Raw genomic sequence first — 13882 nt, 5'->3', positions numbered from 1 at the left:
GAGGAAAAACACCAAACACTGGTGGGTGTCACCTTCAATTCAGTCCAGAATCTGACCACTTCACCTTCTCTCCTGCCACCTGTCTTGTCCCAGCCTGGCCCCCTTCAGTCTGTTTTCTCCACACAGAAGGCAGAGGATCTGGCCAGAGGATTAAAAAAAAAAAAAAAAAAAAAATTGATCGTAACACTCCTCTGCCCAAAACCCACCAATGGCTTATTTGCCTTTTCACTCAAAATAAAAGTCCTTCTTGGGGCTCCCGGGTGGCTCAGTTGGTTGAGCATCCGACTTTGACTCAGGTCATGATCTCACAGCTCGTGGGTTTGAGCCTCACGTCGGGCTCTGTGCTGACAGCTCGGAGCCTGGAGCCTGCTTCAGACTCTGTTTCCCTTTCTCTCTGGCGTTCACTTGCACTCTCTCTTTCTCTCAAAAATAAATAAACATTAAACAAATGAAAAGTCCTCCTTCACTGCAGAACGGTCCCACATAGTGACTCCAACCCCCTCCGGCGCCAGTAGGGGTGCAGAGGGGGACCCACATCACTGACACCCAATCCTGTCCCTCATGATTCCCAAGGTTTCAGCCTGGGCTCCGTTCCTTCCAGCTGTGTCGCCTTGCCGGACTCGTTTCTTCATGTCAGAGCAGGGGACGATGACACACTTGAATCCTGAGAATTAGCAACAGGCTGTCTGGCATCAAAGGCACTCAGGAAGTGGTTGCCAACGATGCTGCCCTTGGAAGTGCCAACCCCCAACTGCTCCCAATATCTGCACCTGGAGACTTACACCCCGCACGTCTTTGTAACCTCCCCTAATTTTTTCAGAGTTCTTCTCTATCGGAAAATAAGGTTTATGGGCTGGAGCTTCTATCCGTCTCCCCTAAAGCTGTTCCTAAGGGTGGGCTGTGGACAGCAGCCTCCAACAGAGGCTGTGCCCCACCCGGCCCCTCCCTTTTACCGGGAGCTAGGAGTCCACAGGCTCCCACGCTTCTGCTGTGCGATCCCGGACCGGTTTCTGAACCTCCTGGAGCCTGGCTCCTTACCTGCAAGGACACGTGCTGACGGTCCCTGCTTCGCGGGGCTGAGCAGGGGAGGAAATGAGCAGGGGCAAAGTGCTGAGGCCTGTCCTAGGCGAGTCACCGGCTTTCAGAAATTATTGACCATAGTGGCCATCCCCAGTCTAAAGCCCTGGACTCTGTCCCCGTCTTGGCGCCCTCCCCTTTAACTGTGGAGCTGGGTTCCCTCTCACTGACTCCCTCCTCCAACCAGAGCAGCTCACATGGACTTGGGTGCAAATTCCCACTCTAGGAATGCAGCCTCCCACCCCGACCGCTCGGTCCCTGCCAGGTCCAGGCTGGTGGCAAATCTCTGAAGGGCTGCAGCAGAATTTGGGCAGGGACACCGCTTCTGTTCCAGGTTGGCCTCTGCCGATGCCCGGGAAGCTGGAGCGCTTCTCCTGCCGTGGTGGCGTTTCCCCACAACTCAAAAATTCGGTCTCTGGATGGCGAAACAGAAGCTTCGACTCCAGGCTCTATGTGCTTCTTCAAGAGCTGCTGCTTTCATTTTTCAGTCACTTTGGCCACACACAGATTACATACCAGCATTTAATTTTCAGAAAAATGTGTAAATAGGAAAGTAGCACAAAAATGCAGTGTTGCCCGTGGAAGGCTGGTGCTGGCCACTGACAAGCTGAAGCCAGAAGAGGCTGTGGATCTGGGGACTGAGTATTTTTCAAAGGACAAAGCGAGTAGGCCCGGGGGGAGGGGTGGGGGGGGCGGAGGACCAGGAGAGCTGCTCATCCAAGGGCCCTGAGGCAGGACGCTTTAGAACTGGTGCCACACCCCGGACACCAGCGTGAGGGGGGAGACAATGAACTTCAGCTGCTTTGGCCACAGCATCAGTCCGGTGAGGGCGAACCTGGGAAGGTGCATTCGTACGTGGAGTGACTAGACAGCATCCCAGGGCTCATTCCTAGGACTGCCCTGGCCTGGAGGGAGTCCTGGCTTCCCCCAGTGTGTTCCCGCTGCCAAACCGAGGGGGCCGGTGCCTTCTGGCCCCGTGATAGGACACTCGGGTCCACTAGATCGGCTAGAAAAACCCCTCGGCCACATCCACCTCCTCTGATCGGTGGGCTTCTCCCTTGCCTCCTAGCGAATGTCTTCAGGGTCTTCATTTCCTCCTGCGGCTGGTGCTTTTCAGTTCCTCCAATTCCTTCTCCATCAAGTGGGACTCGGCGGTGGTTTCAGAGAGCTGAAAGTGAGGCAGCGGACCGTTAACCAAGAAGGACCTTCCGGGGCTGTTGCAGGTTTGCGAGGGCAGCTCTGCACGGTGGGGAGAGCACCCCTACCCTCGCACGCCACTGACGGCCCCCACGAGGGGAACCCCTTTGTACCCGGGCAGAATGCAACCCCCTGACAACCCAGGGCCTCCCTCTCCACATTTTGGTCACCTAGGATTGCACCAAGTTCACTGCCTTGAAGACGGCAGGCCTCAGGGGATGAAAAAGGCACATAATGGACCATTCTAAGGCTAAAGAAATAAGAGTCTGAGTAGCTTCTGAGCTGTGGCTCCCATAATGGTGATCAGGGGGGAAAAAATGCTCGAAAAAGAATGCCACTTTTCTCACTAGGGTCTTTCAGGGGGCTTGAGAAAGCCCCCGAGTAGAAGGTGGAAGACATTCAAGACAGGGACAGAAGCTTTACTCTCCAGAGTGGAGGTCGGCTTCCCGTGAAATACGAGCGGCCCTTCCGAGCAATACACTATCGCAGGTGCTTGTGTGGTTAACTCAGCATGAGGCAGATCCTATCATTGTGCCTGTTCGACAACGAAACTAAGTTTCTTCACACCGGGCAGGTAAACAACACGCTGAAGTCACATGGCCAGTGGTGGAGCCGAACAAGGAACCAGGCAGGTTAGCTCCAGAACGCACGCTCTTAACCGTGACAGCAGAGGCGCGCCTGCCTCCCGGCCAACTTTCACCGGCACCCCCAGTCCCAACAGCCTGCGGGGTTTTTTAGCAGCCACAGGAAACCGACACTAGCACAGAGCGGGCCCCTCGGCAGGTCTGACACTCACTAATGCCCGCTGGATATGGGACAACTTCGGGCCACGAGCAGACGGTCCTTCTTCCTGGAATGCCCTCTTCCCACCCTCCAATCCTCCCTTGGTCCTTCTACATTCAATTCAAACATCCCTTTTTGTGACACCTTCCTGACTGGATAGAATTATTTTCGCTTGTGCTGGCGCCAGGCCCTACGCACACTCCAATTGTTACTCTTGCCCCCAGGCACTGTCATTTTGTTTCTTGTCCATCTCCCTGCGAGACAGTGAGGCCCTGAGAGTAGGGACTCTCTCATTTATATCTTTGGATTCAGGGGCGCCTGCGTGGCTCAGTCGGTTAAGCGTCCGACTTCGGCTCAGGTCAGGATCTCGCGGTCCGTGAGTTCGAGTCCGTGAGTTCGAGCCCCGCGTCGGACTCTGTGCTGACAGCTCAGAGCCTGGAGCCTGTTTTGGATTCTGTGTCTCCCTCTCTCTCGGACCCTCCCCGGTTTATGCTCTGTCTCAAAAATAAATAAACGTGAAAAAAAAAAATTTGTATCTTTGGCTTCAAAGCAACTTACCTGGGCAAACTGGCATTCCAAAGGAGTCAGCTGGATGCAATGACTCTCTGTGGAGCCTCCCCACAAGGAAAGCCTAGGCGCCCCTCCCCACCACCCTCCTCACCATGTCCAGCAGGATGTCCACCTTCAGCCGCAAGAGGTTGTTCTCTTCCTCCAACTGCTGGTTCCGCCTGCGTAGGCGCTGAGCCTCCCTCCGGTCCACACCCCCGCTAATCCCCATCTCTGGGGAAGGACAGAACGAGCAGTTAGTTACGTGGGGGCTTCCTTTCCACAATCGTGCTGGACAGAACGGCAGGAAATCAGCCCACCTGCTATCCACTGGCCATTTTCAAACTTCAGGCTTTGCCCTGCCAGGTTCATAGTGGGGGTTCCATAGTCAAGGCCCAGCTCCACCTCCCGGGTTGACCGGTCCAGCTGTGGACGAGACACTGCATGGAGGCTTCAGGAAGCACACGGAGGACCCCAGTCCCAGTGACTCTCCTGCTAACTATATTTGTATCCCAGCAACTAACTTCCTTTTTCAATCCTTACCTCGCACACTTCGTAACTTTTTGTTAAAAGTCAGAAAAGGCACAAAACAACAAAAACTTTTATTTAATAAATTAAAAAAAATTTTTAAAAAAAAATTTTTTTTTTCAACGTTTTTTATTTATTTTTGGGACAGAGAGAGACAGAGCATGAACGGGGGAGGGGCAGAGAGAGAGGGAGACACAGAATCGGAAGCAGGCTCCAGGCTCCGAGCCATCAGCCCAGAGCCTGACGCGGGGCTCGAACTCATGGACCGCGAGATCGTGACCTGGCTGAAGTCGGACGCTTAACCGACTGCGCCACCCAGGCGCCCCAAAAAAATTTTTTTTTGAGAGAAGAGAATGTAAGCAGGGAAGGGACAGAGAGAAGGGGACAGAGGATTCAAAGTGAGCTCTGTGCTGACAGCAGCGAGTCCAATGTGGGGCTCGAACTCACGAACCATGAGATCATGACCTGAACTAAAGTCGGACGCTCACTTGACTGAGCCACCTAGGAGCCCCTACTGTTTTTTTAATGTTTACTTATTGTTTTTGAGAGAGACAGAGAGAGAGAGAGAGAGGGCACGGAGATCCGAAGCAGGCTCCTCACTGACAGCACAGAGCCCGACACGGGGCTCAAACTCACAAACCCGTTGAGATCATGACCTCAGCTGAAGCTGGCCGCTTGACCGACCGAGCCATCCAGGCGCCCCACAACAAAACCTTTTAAACTCTAAGAGGGAAGAAACGTCCCACCTTATTGTAAGATACAGGTTTTCCAGAAAAACTACATATATCGAAATTTGAATTATTTGACGTCTACTTGGCACTTAACAGTTTTAAGAAATCCTACCATACATTTTTAATAAAGTAGAAAATCCTTTTTAAAGGTTAATAAGCCCCGAGGTGATCGCTTGCTCACCATGGGGGGCTACAGGTCACAAAAAAGGCATGAAATGCTAACAGTCAATCAGTAGTCAGTCATAGCTGGTCTGTAACATGGTTTTCAAAGTTTCCACGACTCACTCAGCAGCCACGCCACGCCAGGACTAGGCCGAGGGATTCCAAGGTGAATGTGACCAGCCCTGCCCTTGAGGAGCTGCTGTCTAGAGCTTCCACACAGCCTGGAATGACACTAACGGTGGCAGAACATCATCCTTTGAGAATGAGTATGATTCTTAGACACAACTAAAATGGATTCTTGGCTAAGTCCTGGGAATAAACTGAAGGCGAGCTGGCTAGTATCATTTGGAGCCCGAATCACGATGAGACTGACTGTCTTACTAGGTTCTTGAACACGCTCTGACAATGATTTCCAAACAGGACTTAAAAATGTTCTTGTTCTTGGTTTTTCTTCTTGTTTTTTAATTCTTTTTAATGTTTATTTATTTTTGAGAGAAACAGAGCACAAGGGGAGGAGGGGCAGGGAGAGAGGAAGACACTAAATCCGAAGCAGGCTCCAGGCTCTGAGCTGTCAGCACAGAGCCCGATGCAGGACTCGAACTCACAAACCACGAGATCATGAGCTGAGCGGAAGTTGGACGCTTAACCTAAGACTGAGCCACCCAGGCACCCCATTTTTGGTTTCGTTTTAAAGTTTATTTATTTGGGGGCACCTGGGTGGCTCAGTCAGTTAAGTGTCCAACTTCGGCTCAGGTCATGATCTCACGGTTCGTGAGTTCGAGCCTCACTGTGCTAACAGCTCAGAGCCTGGAGCCTGCTTCGGATTCTGTGTCCCCTTCGCTCTCTGCTCCTCCTCTGCTTGTGCTCTCTCTCTGAAAAACAAACAAACATTAGGGGTGCCTGGGTGGCTCAGTCGGTTAAACGTCTGACTTCAGCTCAGGTCATGATCTCACAGTCCGTGAGTTCGAGCGCTGCGTCGGGCTCCGTGCTGACAGCTCGGAGTCTGGAGCCTGCTTCAGATTCTGTGTTTCCCTCTCTCTGGCCCTCCCCCTTTCATGCTCTGTCTCTCCCTGTCTCAAAAATAAACATTAAAAAAAAAAGAAGAAAATATTAAAGGTTAAAAAAATTAAAAATAAAATAAAAATAAACAAACATTAAAAAACTTTTTTTAAGTTTATGTATTTGGGATGCCTGGGTGGCTCAGTTGGTTGAACATTTGACTCTTGATTTTGGCTGGGGTCATGATCCCAGGGCTGTGGGACTGAGCCCCCCATTGGGCTCCACAGAGCATGGAGTCTGCTTGGGATTCTCTCTCCTCTCTCCCTCTGCCCCTCTCCCCTGCTTGCATTCTCTCTTTCTAAAATTAAAAAACAACCAAAAAAAAAAAGTTTATTTATTTAAGTAATCTCTACATCCAACATGGGGCTCAATCTCACAACCCTGAGATCAAGAGTCACACGCTCTTCAGACTGAGCCAGCCAGGAGCCCCAAGAGTTAAAAAGGTTTTCAGCAATAGCAATAATATGAATTAGAAGGATGTCTTCCTTACAAGGGTGCCTCTGGAGGACGACACTTCCCATCAGGGACCAGGCTTGATGTTTCAGCCACACTGCACACCGGGATGGGCCCAGTAGTGATACTCACATTATGCAGATTGGAGAGAGAAGCAGATTTCCGAGGGGGCGTCTTCTTGGGACTGAACGTATTTCCAAAGAGAGGCATCTTTGGCCGGATGAAGGAAAGGCCAATGCTCCCTTCTCCTAGGGTCAGGAAAAGTCACGGGTACAAACAGATGAGTCGACCTTACGCCACTGTGGAGCCCGATGCGGGGCTCCATCCCGCAACTCTGGGATCATGACCTGAACCCAAATCAAGAGTCAGACACTCAACCCACTGAGCCGCACAGGCACCCACACTTTTCATTTTCTCTAGGTGGAGACATAAGATGCTACAATTTTTTCAGTTAGGCAAAACCTAGGAAATTGTTATTTTCTTTTTTTAGAGTTCATTTATTTATTCTTTGAGAGAAACAGAGAGAGAACGCATGCACAAGCAAGGTAGGGACAGAGAGAGGAAGAGAGAATCTCAAGCAGGCCCCATGCTCAGCACAGAGCCCAACATGGGGCTCAATCTCACAACTGTGAGCTCGTGAGCTGGGCCGAAATCAAGAGTCGGATGCTTAACCCACTGAGCCACCCAGGCGCTTCAACCTAGCAAAATTTTGAATGTGTATACTTTTTGGCCAGCAAATTTACTTCTAAAAGTTTGTCCTCCACAAAGAATTGGACAGGTACAGATAAATGTTCCCCACTGTTGGGGCGCCTGTGTGGCTCAGTCAGTCAGTTAAGCATCTGACTCTTGATTTCAGCTCAGGTCATGGTCTCATGGTTCTCTGGCAGCCCAGAGCCTGCTTGGAATTCTCTCTCCCTCTCTGCCCCTCTCCCACACACTCTCTCTCTCCAAATAAATTTAAAAACTTAAAAAAAAAAAAATTCCCTACTGTTGGTAACAGTGAAAAAAAAGAAACAATCCAAAATGTCTACCAATGGTTGGTACAGCCAAATACACTGTTGTGTTCTTACAATGGAATACTACAGGGCAAGTAAAAACAACGAGGCAGCTGTATATGGACTGACCTGGAAAGAACCCAACATACTCTAACATTAAGAAAGCAAGCTGCAGGGGCACCTGGGTGGCTCAGTAGGTTGAGCATCCGACTCTGGCTCAGGTCATGGTCTCATGGTTTGTGGGTTCGAGCCCCACCTCAGACTCTCTGCTGTCAGCAGGGAGCCCACTTCGCATCCTCTATCCACCCCCTTCCGTCCCTCCCCTGCTTGCACTCTGTCTCTCTCTCAAAAATAAACATTAAAAAAAAAAGAAAAGCAAGCTACAGAACAGTGTGTATACTATAATGGTATAAGAGAAGACAGAAATAAAAAAAAAAAAAGGCAAGAATGTAGGTATGCACATTAAAAAATAGAAGAAAATCGGGGCACCTGGGTGGCTCACTTGGCTAAGGATCCAACTCTTGATTTCAGCTCAGGTCATGATGTCAGGGTCATGGAATTGAGCCCCATGTCTGGCTGTGTGCTGGGTGTGGAGCCTGCTTAAGATTCTCTCTCTTTCTGTGTCTCTCCCCCTCTCTCCCCCTGCTTATGCACTTTCTCTCTCTCACTTAAATAAATTAAATAAAACAAAACAAAATAAAATCTGGAAAGATACACCAAACTGCTCAATATGCTTAATGTGGGAAGGGGAATGGGATGGCTGGCTTAGGTGACATTGTCATTTTATAGGTAAAAAATGGTCAAGTGGTGGCAATTCCAGGTTATAATATCAAATTAGATTAAAGGAATATATTTCTGGATTTAATAAATTACTACAATGGTAATATATTCATGTTAATTATGGAAAAAAAACAAAAGAACAAAAAACAGCTAAAAGGCAGCACCTGCCCTTCCAAGCATCTGGAGACATCTGAAAAAGGAAAAATACTTAGCCAAGTTGTTCTTGCAAAGCCTCCAGTCATGCCTGAGTGTATCACTTGTACGCAACTTGGAGTTCCAGGTCTGGCTCTGCCCCTCAATTGCCTGCTAAACCCTAGCCAAGTTACTTTATTTCTCCGGGTTTTACCAGGAGCAATTCCCTCACAACCTCATCCATTCTCATAACCCTTAAGCAGAGAACGATCACCAATATATTACAGATGAGGAAAAGGAAGGGTCTGGTGGAGCTGCCTTTTAAGTCAGCACCAATAATCCACGAACAACTGTGGCTGAGTCCCTAGGATCCTGGAACATTAGTGTGGACCCAGAAGTTCCAGCTGACCCCCGGGGCCCAAGGCAGCTGTCTCTCTAGTGAAACTCCCTGGGGAGAGAGGGCTCAGCTCTAAGGAAGTGGAGGAAGAGCATCTGGGTTCCAGTCATGGCTCTGCCACTCAGCCCCAGTGGGACCCCAGAACTTATCTTCTCTGCCCCCCCCCCCCCGCTTCTTTATTTGTAATCAGAGATAACAACAGTTACCCACTTACAGGTTGTTATAGTGTGTTGGTGTTTATAAAAAGCTGTGAGCATTTGATGCTCACAACAACCCTGAGAAATAGATGAAGTGAAGTATGTCCCAGTCTACAGATCAGAACACGGAGGCTTAGAGAAGTAACTCGCTCCCAATCACGCGGTGGGAAGGTGGTGGAATTGGGTTTCAAATAAGGTCTACTCCTCTGCGCTGATGACAATAATCACTTCATCACTGTGCAATGCTTTACAGTTTGCAATGGACCACAACTATAATACACTATCCTATTTTCACCTAACAAGAAGGTGAGGGGGCAGTTTTTGACTTTCATTGGATTCTCGAAGAGATCTGCGTCCCTCAAAGATTTCAGAGCCGCGCCGCGCAGATACTCTGCCACCCGGGGCTGCTGGACTCAACTAGCCGTAGAGAGCAAACGTTCACACGCACGCCTTCATCTAACCCTCTTCACAGCCAGCCGGTTGACGGGGAGGAACTACCACCCTGGTTTCTCACCGAGGAAACCAGCTCCGAGAAGTGCGGAGACCGGCCTGGGATGAACCCAGCCTCCGCCCCCTGTGCCGCGCCCTCGGGCCGCTCCAGCGGCGGGGAAGCCCCGGGTCCCCTGGAGCACGCCCGGGCGTCCCATCCCTCCTCGGGCCCTGGAGCGACGCCAGGCTCAGAACAGTCGCGCCCCAGGGACCAGGGACAAAACGCAGCCAGATACCTGCCGGAAACCGCCTGCAGAGGCTCGCGTCACCCACCGCGACCACGGCTCCCGGGATGCTCCGCCCCCCACCCGCGCGCGCACGCGCAGCCCCGCCCCGGCCTCTACCACCGAGAGATATGGGGGTGCCCGGCGCGGCGGGGTGTCCAACGGGAGCCTCCGCGAAGCATCAGAAACACTTGAGGACTGCCCTCGATACATTGAAGACAATCCACGGGGGGGGAATGTCTCCTGGGGTCATTTCCATTCCCCGTGCGATAGGCTGGGACGAGGAACTACACTCTCCCTCCCCACAAGCCCATTGGTCTGGTCTCCCCGGCCACCCGGGACCATCACTGTGGTAACGGCGTCTCGCGGACGCGGCGGTGGCTCACTAAGGTTCCATTGTTGTGGGAAGGGTGGCAGTGGTGAGTGCGCCTGGCGTTGCCTGGGGAACGCCAGGACTCACAGTAGCAAAATGGGCCTCTCCCCGACGCCCCTCCTCCTCCTCTTCCTCCCCGAGCACAAAGCAAAGGGCACTCCTTCCTGGTGGATGTCGGGTGTCCCATCCAGAACTTTGCGGGGTCCCCTGAGGGACCCGTGGCGGAACCGGCCCCAAGTTCGTCGGATTTCGCCTATGTCTTCAGGTAAGACGCACAGAAGAAGGACGATGATCCGCCCTGCCCACCTCCGCAGACTGCAGTTTCCTGACTCTCATCAGCTTTTACAAGCAGGGGAAACTGAGGCCAGGGACCGCTTCAAGGTGGCACAGTGAGCAAGGGCAGAGAACTACTCGAGAATCAACTCCAGATCCCCTGAAGTCCTAACAGTGAACTATTGGTTCCATTTGAAAAATAAAGAAACTCAGAACCATTCAAGGGATGTTTATTGGGTGCCTAGTGAATGCACCAGCCCATCCATCCAATGAGGGGCAGAACCCATCGGTCTCTGGCTCCAAGTGCAATTTTCTTCCAACTACACCTCAGTGTATTAAAAAGGGGAGAGTTCCATGTCCTAGAACCAAGACCTGCACAGTCTAATCCCGCACTACCCAGTGGAAACATGATGTGGGCCACGTATGTAATTGAGAATTTTCTAGTGGCCATATTTTAAAGATTTTTAAAAACCAGGTTATGTGGATTCGAACATTTTATTTAACTCGTATATCCCAAATATTATCATTTCAACATATGATTAGTGCTTTTACGTTGATACTGCTTCAGCTTTTAAGTTTAAATTAACTGAAATCGGGGGCGCCCGGGGGGCTCAGTCGGTTGAGCGTCCCGACTTCAGCTCAGGTCATGATCTCACCGTCTGTGAGTTCGAGCCCCGCGTCGGACTCTGTGCTGACAGCTCAGAGCCTGGAGCCTGCTTCAGATTCTGGGTCTCCCTCTCTCTCTGCCCCTCCCCACTCATGCTCTGTCTCTCTCTGTCTCAGAAACATTAAAAAAAATTTAAATTAACTAAAATTGAAATTTCAGTTCTTCAGTCCCACTAACCAGATGTCACATGCGGCTAGTGACTACTGTGATGCACAGGTCTCGCCTTTTCCTGCCTTTCTACACTTGCTCCCCTCTGCTTGGATGGTATTCCCCATCCCCTTTATCTAGTTAACTCCTGCTCTTCCTCCAAGCCTTGGCTACATCCTTACGTAATCTCAGCTCATCTCACAGCACTGCGTATGTTCCTTCAAAGCAGTGGTCACAGTTATCATTCACAATTATTTATATAATTGTTTGATTACCGCATGTCTCCCCTGGCAGACATAAGTCGCTTAGAGCAGGGAGCAAGTCTGGTTTCGCTCACCACCCTGTCTCCAGGAAGAACACACCGCTGGCTTGTGTCGGGCACTCAGTAAGTAGTCCGTCATTGCTGAAGGCAACACTGAGTGCTGATTCCAAAGTCAGCATTGTTTTAACGTATTTAACGTGCTTAAAATTGTTTAACGTGTTAACTTTAAACAGAGGGCATTCGCACTTCGGCTGCCAGGATACTTGCTACATGAGAGCAGAACGTTTGCTATTCTCCTGCCCCCAACACCGCGCAGTGTTGTTCATTCCATGAAGTTCATTGTCTCCCCCATCCGTTTTTCCTCCCCAAGTAGTGAAGGTAAAAACTTGTCATATCTCAGAGAATACCTAAAAGGGTATGATAGAAAATTCAGAAGAGAACGGCATGCGTATCTTAAACATTCCTTTTAAGGAGCATAGTAATAGTCAGTTCTTGCATTAGGCATGAGTAAGAATGTTAAGTTAAAGCAAGAGCCTTCTGGACAGGGTTGCCCTAAAAGCCTGCTTTTCAGAGAACATGCTATAGTTTTCCGGTCATGCTGGGGAGTGAGTAGGAGGAAAACAAGAAGCCATGCAGTGCACCTGCTTCCACCTTACCCCTCTCCCCCTTGCCGACATGGCTTATGGCTGGGAGCAGGAAAGAGGAAATAGTATTGACCTGGGCCTGGGACAGCCTTTCCTGCAATCCAGCTGACTTGGGACAGCCCCAAGCCCTAATGGATAGCTTCTCTGGACTAGAAAGAAGCGTGGTGAATGAGTCTAAAATGGAATCAAATATTGAGTGTGCCGAACCCCTAGGGAGCCACTTGCCTAATGGAAAAAGGTGTGGAAGCAAATCCTTCCAGTTGAGAATTGTAAGTGCTGTAATGGAGAGATGAAAGCAGAATCCTGAACTTTCCAGAGGAGGGGTGGTCACTAATGGCCTAGAGTAATTCAGGAAGGTTTTCTAAAAGATGTGTCACCTGGGATGTGCATTGACTAGATGGAATTGCGTGTGTAAAGGCATAGAGGGCAGCAGCATAGCACAGCAGGGACAAGGAGCAATTTCAGAGGGGCGGGCCTATAGGACGAGTGGTTGCGTAGAAAAGGGCAGAGCAGAAGGCATCAACTGAAGAAGAGGGAGAGAGAATGTGATGAGAGGGGCCTGGGTTAATTTTCCCACTAAACTACCTTTCCTCTCCCCTTTCATTATGTATGAGCTTCTTGAGGGCCGATCTGAGTCTTTTACTTCCTTAGAAACAGGCCTGTGCCACCAGGCTCTGGATATGGAAGATCCACAAATGGTAGAATGAACTCCTGGTTAATAAGCAAGGATCCAGGAGGGCAGTCCAGCCGGAGTGTTCTGAAGGCAGGAGGAAGAGTAGTGATGGGGCCAGCATTCTGGGAGGGGGCAGAAAGCCTCAGGTAGATCACCAGCTTCATGCTGAGGAGATAGACCCTGTATCACAGAATCAGAGCAGCTGAGAGCCGAAAAAGGGTCTTAGGAATCTCATCCAAATCTCTAACTTTGCAGATGAGCCTCAGAGAGACAGGAATTTGATTTCCTTTCTAATTTGGAAACTGATTTGCTGGGTGCTCTGGAGCCCTGGCCTTTCCAACACTCTAGTCTCCTTACTGTAAAAGCTAGAACAGCTTTCTTGGCAAACAGGGGGAACATCGACAGGCCAGAAAAAGTTGATATGTCTGAAATCCTCAGTCAAGGGGCGCCTGGATGGCGCAGTCGGTTAAGCGTCCGACTTCAGCCAGGTCACAATCTCGCGGTCCGTGAGTTCGAGCCCCGCGTCAGGCTCTGGGCTGATGGCTCGGAGCCTGGAGCCTGTTTCCGATTCTGTGTCTCCCTCTCTCTCTGCCCCTCCCCCGTTCATGCTCTGTCTCTCTCTGTCCCAAAAATAAATAAAAAACGTTGAAATCCTCAGTCAAGAAGGGCGTGTCAGAGGAAGGCCTTTATCCCCTGTGTCGCAGGCAGCGTGCACCTTGCCATCAGCCCTGCTTACCAGACGAGCGTGGTTATGCTTTCTAAGGTGGTTCTATGGTATTTGTGATTTCCAGGAGGCTGGCTGAACAGAGAACAAGATCGGAGTGGGAAATGAGAGATTCTTAAGTGGAAACGTACTGTTTATCAGTTTACGAGAAACTGGATCATGGCTTATTTCAGGAACATAGATATCATCAATGTCACCGCCTTGCCAATGGTGCCCGTAGACGAGCACCTGACTGTCTCCCTCGCTGCGCGGAACACGATGAAGAATGCCGCAAGGAAGAATCTGGAAGACAATCCACCCTGTATCCTTTTATGGTGCCGTCTACAATCCAGACCGAATACACCTGCTGCAGACCTGTAACCAGGGCTT

General features: G+C 50.4%; 2 protein-coding genes and 1 long non-coding RNA gene across 4 annotated transcripts in view; 2 read left to right on the top strand and 1 right to left on the bottom strand.

The window, feature by feature from the left end:
• Positions 1–1585: 1585 nt before the first annotated feature.
• Positions 1586–9823, bottom strand: CBY1 (chibby family member 1, beta catenin antagonist). Of its 2 annotated transcripts, none has more exons than XM_019446906.2 (5): positions 9763–9823; positions 6669–6784; positions 3924–4029; positions 3719–3837; positions 1586–2245 (listed from the first exon to the last, which is right to left on the bottom strand). In XM_019446906.2, exons 2-5 carry the CDS (start codon positions 6744–6746, stop codon positions 2165–2167), a joined length of 384 nt encoding a protein of 127 aa, XP_019302451.1. In that variant the 5' UTR covers positions 6747–6784; positions 9763–9823; the 3' UTR covers positions 1586–2164. The 2 variants fall into 2 exon arrangements, with proteins under 2 accessions (XP_019302451.1, XP_019302450.1); XM_019446905.2 differs by lacking the exon at positions 9763–9823 and adding an exon at positions 9552–9740.
• A 290-nt stretch (positions 9824–10113) lies between these two features.
• LOC128774921 (uncharacterized) lies at positions 10114–13611 on the top strand. Its single transcript, XR_008419436.1, has 3 exons — positions 10114–10388; positions 11505–11595; positions 13581–13611. It is a non-coding gene; the product is annotated as an uncharacterized LOC128774921 (long non-coding RNA).
• A 28-nt stretch (positions 13612–13639) lies between these two features.
• FAM227A (family with sequence similarity 227 member A) overlaps positions 13640–13882 on the top strand; it is a 70930-nt gene continuing 70687 nt past the window's right edge. Inside the window, exon 1 of the mRNA XM_053894817.1 lies at positions 13640–13814. The gene's annotated coding sequence lies outside the window, so the exon portion shown is untranslated. The remainder of the gene's footprint in view (positions 13815–13882) is intronic.

The sequence above is a fragment of the Panthera pardus genome, unplaced genomic scaffold (assembly GCF_024362965.1).
Source record: "Panthera pardus isolate Hobbes unplaced genomic scaffold, ASM2436296v1 HiC_scaffold_6, whole genome shotgun sequence".
Taxonomy (NCBI): domain Eukaryota; kingdom Metazoa; phylum Chordata; class Mammalia; order Carnivora; family Felidae; genus Panthera; species Panthera pardus.
Note: the sequence above shows the minus strand (reverse complement) of the source record. Positions and strands in the feature narration are given on the sequence as shown.

What these genes read in the sequence shown, in the direction of transcription:
- CBY1 (XM_019446905.2), bottom strand. Translation starts at nt 9,684, where the DNA reads ATGGGACGCCCGGGCGTGCTCCAGGGGACCCGGGGCTTCCCCGCCGCT. An exon ending in CTCTCTCCAATCTGCATAAT is followed by an intron (nt 4,030 to 6,668) that starts GTGAGTATCACT and finishes TCTCGTCCACAG; the next exon opens with CTGGACCGGTCAACCCGGGA. An exon ending in AAATGGCCAGTGGATAGCAG is followed by an intron (nt 3,838 to 3,923) that starts GTGGGCTGATTT and finishes GTCCTTCCCCAG; the next exon opens with AGATGGGGATTAGCGGGGGT.